This window comes from Aristolochia californica, unplaced genomic scaffold (genome assembly GCF_029961685.1).
Source record: "Aristolochia californica isolate CCGP_79_NKW_82.1479 unplaced genomic scaffold, dmAriCali1.0.hap1 SCAF_5, whole genome shotgun sequence".
NCBI lineage: Eukaryota > Viridiplantae > Streptophyta > Magnoliopsida > Piperales > Aristolochiaceae > Aristolochia > Aristolochia californica.
Window position 1 is genome coordinate 40686427 of NW_027182214.1, and position 7237 is coordinate 40693663.

General features: G+C 38.4%; 1 protein-coding gene across 1 annotated transcript; it reads right to left on the reverse strand.

Moving 5' to 3' along the window:
- Nucleotides 1–2176: 2176 nt before the first annotated feature.
- On the reverse strand, nucleotides 2177–4762 carry LOC137965940 (L-type lectin-domain containing receptor kinase VIII.1-like). The gene has a single exon (XM_068812345.1). The coding sequence runs from the start codon at nucleotides 4369–4371 to the stop codon at nucleotides 2290–2292; it is 2082 nt and encodes a 693-aa protein (XP_068668446.1). The 5' UTR covers nucleotides 4372–4762; the 3' UTR covers nucleotides 2177–2289.
- Between the last annotated feature and the right edge of the window lie 2475 nt (nucleotides 4763–7237).

The window sequence follows — 7237 nt, forward strand, 5'->3', positions numbered from 1 at the left end:
AAGATGGGACGACATATAATTTGATGACATAGGTGAGAGAGACGACAACCTTGGAGGAGGACATATAAGGTGAGAAGTGACTCACCATGTGGAAGAATACAAAGTCAATGAGAGGCATTTGGAGATTTCAAAGCTTGGATGGAGTTTAAGGCTATGTTAGGTGAGAGAGAGAGAGAGAGAGAGAGAGAGAGAGAGGCATGTGAGCTGATTGTTCAATTATAATAGTCCCATTTATGAGTTTGTTAGGTATCAATAATTAGATCCTTAATATAGGGTCAAGTTCAGGTAGGTTTCTAAAATCCTAAATCCACCCATTGACTGCAATACTAAAAATTATTCCCCTTAAAAACTATTCCCTGAAATACATTCTAGCATAGCTATTGCTTACCCTCTAGGGATACCCCTATATAAGGTATTGAAAGTGCCGTAGGTTGACCCCCTATGGTCCTTGAACCATGAGTCCATGGTGGTCCAATGCTGTCAAAATGTAGCACCATGGAGCTCGTGCCACCATATTACTTTGTATATCGACGCCAAACTTATCCTTTACAAAAAGAATAACACCAAATAAAAAATCTAATCTAGTAATTTGTAATATTTACCCGGATATTTGAGCGAACTCAATCTTAATAGAAATAACTAACCTTATGTTTAAACCAAATGACAAACTCTTTTACGTATCGTTGGTCCAAGTTGGTTGTAGCATCGGTTTGTAAAATGAAGTTGACAAATATTTATAAGATAAATCTTCAATCTTGTTATAGTTGCATAACCCACAATATTTTTTGGTACAACTTTGAAGTGTTAATTCAATTTTTCAGTTAGCTTGTGGCCAGTGTGTGCAAAAGTTGATTTTTTATCCTTTGAGGGTATTACATCTTCATTGTAATTTTGTTTTATTCTGTTAAATGTTGTTTCAACACCATTTAAGTACACAGAGTAGAACGTCAAAACTTCATTATTCATATACTCCTCAACAATTGAACCTTCTAGTCGAGTTTTATTCCATTCCAATATTTTCAATTTTTGAGGAATCCATAGATATTGAACCGGGCCAAATAGTAATGTTTCATGAGGTAGATGAATTCCCATGCTTAAAAAAAGGAGGGTGGAAATATCTTTTCCAACTTACATAAGATCATCACAATGTCCTCTTACAATTTCTTCAACACATCAAGTTAATTAGTGTTTTTTAGTACTAGAGTTTGAAGAATAACCCCAATTCAGTAATTGGAGTTGTTACATTATTTGATAGATCCTCCTGTAAAATTGTTGGATTTAGGATCCCTTTTCCAATATTCCGAGGAGGGAAGAGAGAAAGAAAAAGGAGAAAAGGGGAAGAAGACTCTCAGGTAGAGAGAAGAAGAGAAGAGGAACAAGGTGTGCGCCAACCAAAGAGAGTGAGAGAGATTTACTCAAGAGAGAATTGTAGCACTTTATTAATTTTGAATTACAATACTTCTATTTATAGTAGAGGAAGTGATAGAGTCGTTATATAATTAACCTTTAAATCTCCTAATTACATTCTAATTCTAACTCTCTAAGATAAGTCTATCATGATAGTATAACACAATCTAATAGAGTTCTAATATAAGTTAAACTAACGAAGTAACCCTTGTAATCAAACCCCTCTTTGCATTTGTTGAGAGAAATGCAAAAATCTCTTTGAAGGTTAAGGCTGGCATGCCTAGTGAGCTACTACAATTGATTGGGTCTAGGATCGCGTTTGTTCTTGTAAATTCATATAAAAGCGTTGTAGATTTTTTAAATCGGTTGTTAGAGTTATTAAATGGTGTAAGGCACCATGTGGATATTATTGTAATTAGCTTTAGAAACAACTTATTATAAGTGTCGGTTGATAATTCAAATATAATAGTGAATTAACTTTGAAGTACAAAATATCTTGCGGGTGGATTAACAATTCACATAGAAGATTGTAAATTCATTTGGCACATTGTATTAGCAAATATATTCACCTCTTCCTAACAATACCATCAATATTATCTTGAATTAAAGAAACATATTTTATCTAATCATGATTAATATTTATTTAGATGTTTTTATTTTATTTTTAATTAATGATTATACAAAGACAATTAGAAAGAAAAATATTCATATAAGTAATTTTTTCAAAAAGAAAAAATAGTGGACTAAAATAAAGTGGTTTGAATATTGAAAAATAAAAATCATTATTCGCCATCTTACAGAATTGCAGTCTCCCACTTATATATATATAAACAAAAAAAAATCATGAATAAAGAAATAAATTAATAAATAACCCTTGTCCCCTCAGCCATCGAAACTAGCAGAGGATGAAGAAGCAGAGATCCTCTGATTGGCATTGCAATCGGAGACGCTGTCCTCCAAGCTCATCAGCAAGCTAGCAGTATCAAAGCTCAAGCAAGGCTTGGTCGTTGGGACGTAAGGCAGTGCAGCTTCACCACCCAGCATCTGCAAAACATTCCTCGTGTTTGGCCTTTGAACTGGGTCTGGATGTGAACAAATGAGTCCCAGCAGAAGCACCCTTCTCATCTCCCCTTCCTCATACTCCCCCGCAAGCCTCGAATCTGCGGCCTCCAACAGTCTCCCATCTCTGTACAATCTCCACACGCACTCAACCAGGTTTCCCCCATTGTTATCCTTCTCTATAGGCCTTCTGCCACAGACCACTTCAAGGATCACGGCGCCAAAACTGAACACATCGGTCTTATCGGTAGCAATCCCCGTGAGTAGATATTCTGGTGCTAGGTACCCCATTGTTCCTGCTGCAATGGTGGCCTCAGGTGACTTATCGTGCTCGGCCTGCCGAGCCAACCCGAAGTCTCCCAATCTAGCATTGTAGCCTTCGTCGAGCATTATGTTGCTTGCTTTCACATCTCTGTGGATTACCTGGTTCTCGCACTCTTGATGGAGATACGTGAGCGCTGAAGCCACGCCCATAAGGATCTTGCGTCGGTGAGTCCATGGTAAGGACGTTTTAGCTTCAAAGAGAGCCTTATCGAGGCTGCCATTCGGCATGTACTCGTAAACAAGAAGGATTTCCCCCTTTTCATGGCACCAACCACGAAGCCAGACTAAATTCCTATGCCTAAGTGTTCCAATTATCGAAAGCTCTGAGAGGAATTCCTCCCTCCCCTGAGCTCCTCCATGGCTGCATCTTTTGACGGCAACAATGGCGCCCGTATCGGGGATTATGCCTTTGTAGACTGTTCCAAAGGCTCCGTGACCGATTACACGAACAGGGTCGAATCCCCTAGTTGCAGATTTTAGCTCCTTGTAAGCGAACTCTCGTGGGCTACGGATTGCCTCCGAAGGCAAAGACTCTGCATTCTTGTCGGATTTGAGTCGTTTTGAGAAAACCCAGACGAAGACTCCGGCTAAAATTGCCAGAAAGAAGGTCCCTGCGGTTACAACACCCGCGACGGCTGCAGGGTCCTTTTTGCATAGCTGGTTATGGCAATATGAACGGCTAGTGTTTTGTGGACTAGGCGGAGCCAAAAGTGGAGCAGACGAAGAAGGTGGCGTCTTTGAAGAATCTCCAGCAGAGCTATAGTAAAAGGAGGGTTGTGCAGGCGGCGGCGGCGGCTGTGCCGTAGCTGGTTCTGACGATGAAATCTCAGTTTTCTCCGACGAGAAGCTCCACCATTCAATGCTATGAATCTCCGTACTCCCTTGCGTGGACCCCGAAAAACCCACAAACATATACTCATTGACATACTGATCAAGACTAAGATTAAAGGATAAAAGCGGACTAACCGGCCGGATATTGGAATACGAGACGGAGACCTTGCACACCTGAGTCGCCCCGTCATAATCTATCCACGCATTTACCAAATCTCCGCTCTTGAGGTCCACATCAATGGAATCCAAATCCGCTACTTGAGAAGAAACCAAACTGTTGAGATCAAAACCGGCGTGATTCCCATTTATGTCTGTGAATTCCTCATCCATCAGCGTATCAAACTCCACCGCAATAGTAACCCCAGTAGCATCCGTAGAGTTCACCAGACCCAGGTATCCTCCGGCGTCTCCAACGGATTGCTCATCGGAAGTAACGATGAAGGCGAGTCCGCCGCCAATCGACGAGGGGTTAAGATTCGTAATCGAGAAGGAGAAGAAGGTGGAGAAAGAAATGGGGACTTTGGAGTGGAGAAATTTGATGGGTTTAGCATAGAGAGCTCTCCCAGCGCCAGAATTCGGCACCGAGAGGTCTGGAGTGAGCCGGATTGTGCTGTTTTTGAGGTGAGCGTCTCCTAGGAGTTTCAAGCTGCCAAAAGTCAATGTCCCGAAATCGAACTCCGTCCCTTGGGCAAGACCGGAGACACAGAGGAAGATAAATACAAGAAACCAAAGACCGGAAAGCTTCCACATTTGCTAAAAATTCCGGCGACCCATCTGAAAACCCCTACCGTAGACAGAAATGATGTACTGGAAGGCCAATATAATTGCAAAAAGGGTATATCTCACAAAGCATGAGAGTTGCATATTCCTTAACACAAAAAAAAAAAAAAAAAATTGAAATGAGACGTTGAAGGAGAAGATTCAACAATAGTCGAGAGCAAAAATATTTCACGAAAGGAGAGATTCTTGGGGTTCCGTCGTCACTGTAAATCGGATAGAGATGCGAACGGGCGAAATGGGCGAGAGATTGAGAAAGAAAAAAGAGGGAATCCAAAGGACAAAAATTGACGACATGTATCTCATGTTAATATCCTCTCACCGGATTGAACCCCTTTCCGGTCTCAAGATGGAAGCCTGATGACGTCACCGTACCTTGACTTGTTTCTCCGCGATTATTAGATTTGTCGGCATCATCGGAGACTTGGACTATACGCGGAGTGCGCTCTACGCATCCTCCACCCCCTCCACCTTTGCCTTTCCGCCGACACGAGTACAGGTGTCGACTTTTGGGGCACACTCGCTTGAGAAGCAAATTTTGCTCGTATCCAATCCTGACGGTGATCATCAGATTCACATCTCTTATCATTAATAATGTGGGCCCAGTCAAGTTATAACCGATCTGTTTTCTCCATTAGGAGGAGGCCCCTCCCCCTCTTTTCGGATGTAAAGCTGCAAAAGCGACTTAACTATTTTTAGGGTTTATTTATTTATTAAATAAAATAATTATTTAGTGTGACAAAATGGAAATAATTTAAATTTTTGTGTTTTATTTTATCAAAAAATTTTAAATTTTGCTTTTCAATGTATATTATTAGAGGCAAAAAAATAATTTCATGCTAAATAGCTTATAATTTTATTTTATTGTATAAATGTTGTCTTATAATTTAGCAAAAAAATTCAAATTTAGCCTAAAAACGTATAATATTACCAACAAAAAATAATTTCACTAAAAATAACTTATATTTTTAATTTTATTTTTAAATATTTATCTTATTATTAGCGGAAAAAATTTATATTTATATTTTTTTTAAAATAATTATCTTATCATTTAGCGACAAAATTTAAATTTTTTCTTAAAATTTATACTCTTAATAAAAAACAATTTCACCAAAAAAACAATTCAAATTTCAACGACAAATATCTCCTATTAGCAATAAAAATAAATTTCTTAGTAAATAAATTATATTTTTTATTTTTATTCCATAAATATTTATCCCACCATTCAATTGTCATTAGGGGAGGGGAGAGAGGAGAGGCCAAAGGAGGAGGGAGATGGGAGGGGAGAGAAGAAAAAGGGCTCCCCCATCCCCACTACACATTGGAGAGGGCCGGTGTTGGCCCGCATGCGGGCCGTGCTCCCCCCCTCCTAATGACAAGAATATAACTTTACTTGAAAATTATTATAAATAGCCTCTCTCTCTCTCTCTCTCGCGCACACGTACACACACATACCCCTCTCAACCATCTTCTCTTATTCGTTTTTCTTTCACATACACATCTAAAGGTCTGCTCTTTTCTAGAAGTTTCTGGAAGACTATTGAGTGAAGTTCTTCTAATAAACATGTGAGTGATTGAAAGAATAAACGAGGAAGGTAACAACCAACAAGGAATAAAAGTACTTAAAGAGTCTTAATTCATGAAAATTTTGAAACCATGCAATTTATGTAGATGTACAAACATAAGGACACATGGAATCTACTGGAATTCAAACTCTAATCAATTTGGAAATTTGAGACAACTACGCAATTTAAAACGAGTTTTTGACAATGCAGATTTTTTTTTGCGGATTACAAAAAAAAAATAGCAAGGGGACATTTTTTTTCTTTTTTCTTCTTTTTAAGTGAAAAACTTATTTGGAATCACTCATGCAAGGAAGAGAGTAGAATGTGGTCAAACAATGATAAAGAAGGATTGTGACATATTGACAACCAAGGTAAAGCAGCATACATGGGGATGGAAAAAAAGGATTCCATGAGCACATGTAAAAGGATGAAAGTGGAAACAATTTAACACATATATAATAGAAGCTGCCATGGAATTTATGTAAGAACAAGAAAAAAAAATGACACTCCTCCTCTGAAACCATGGAACCCTAAGACCCCTCCTCTGAAACCATGGAACTCTAAGACCCCTCCTCTGATACCATGTTAGATCATAAAGTTCCATTAATAAATTTCTTGAAGGCCTGTAGTAGAGTATGCGAAAGAAAGAAGAAGGGAAGATGGGTGGGATTGTGAGTGACATGGAGGAGAGAGCTCACATGAGAGGTCATTTTATGTTATGGTTTATACCCAGTTGAACAATACCCTTACATGTGTTCTTAAGGTCCAATCATTTTGTAAATAACATTGGCATTCTTCATCATACATAATGTGTTGTTGAATAAAAAATAGACACTAGAGGTTACTCAGTCATGGCTACATTGTATGAATGTTGCACAATTTTACTCTCCAAATGATGTTCTTATTGTTGGCTACCTTATTAATTGTATGCCTTCATATATTCTAGGCAGTCGTTCTCTTTATTCAATACTTTTTCCTTGTGATAATCATTTCTCTCTTCCTCCTAAGGTTTTTGGTTGCATATGTTTTGTTCATAATATGTCTCCACACAAAAACAAATTTGCCACCCCTATGTAATCAAATGTATATGGTTAGAATATTAAAACTATGTATGTTATAGTCCTTCATCAAATAAATTGTTTATATTAGGTAATGTAACTTATATTGAAGAACAACCATTTTATCTAGCCATTTGTGCTCCTCCAGGTTTTCCATCTTTTATTAGTATGCCCAAGCTCATGGTGCCACTTGATGATTTTTTTCCAAACATGTGT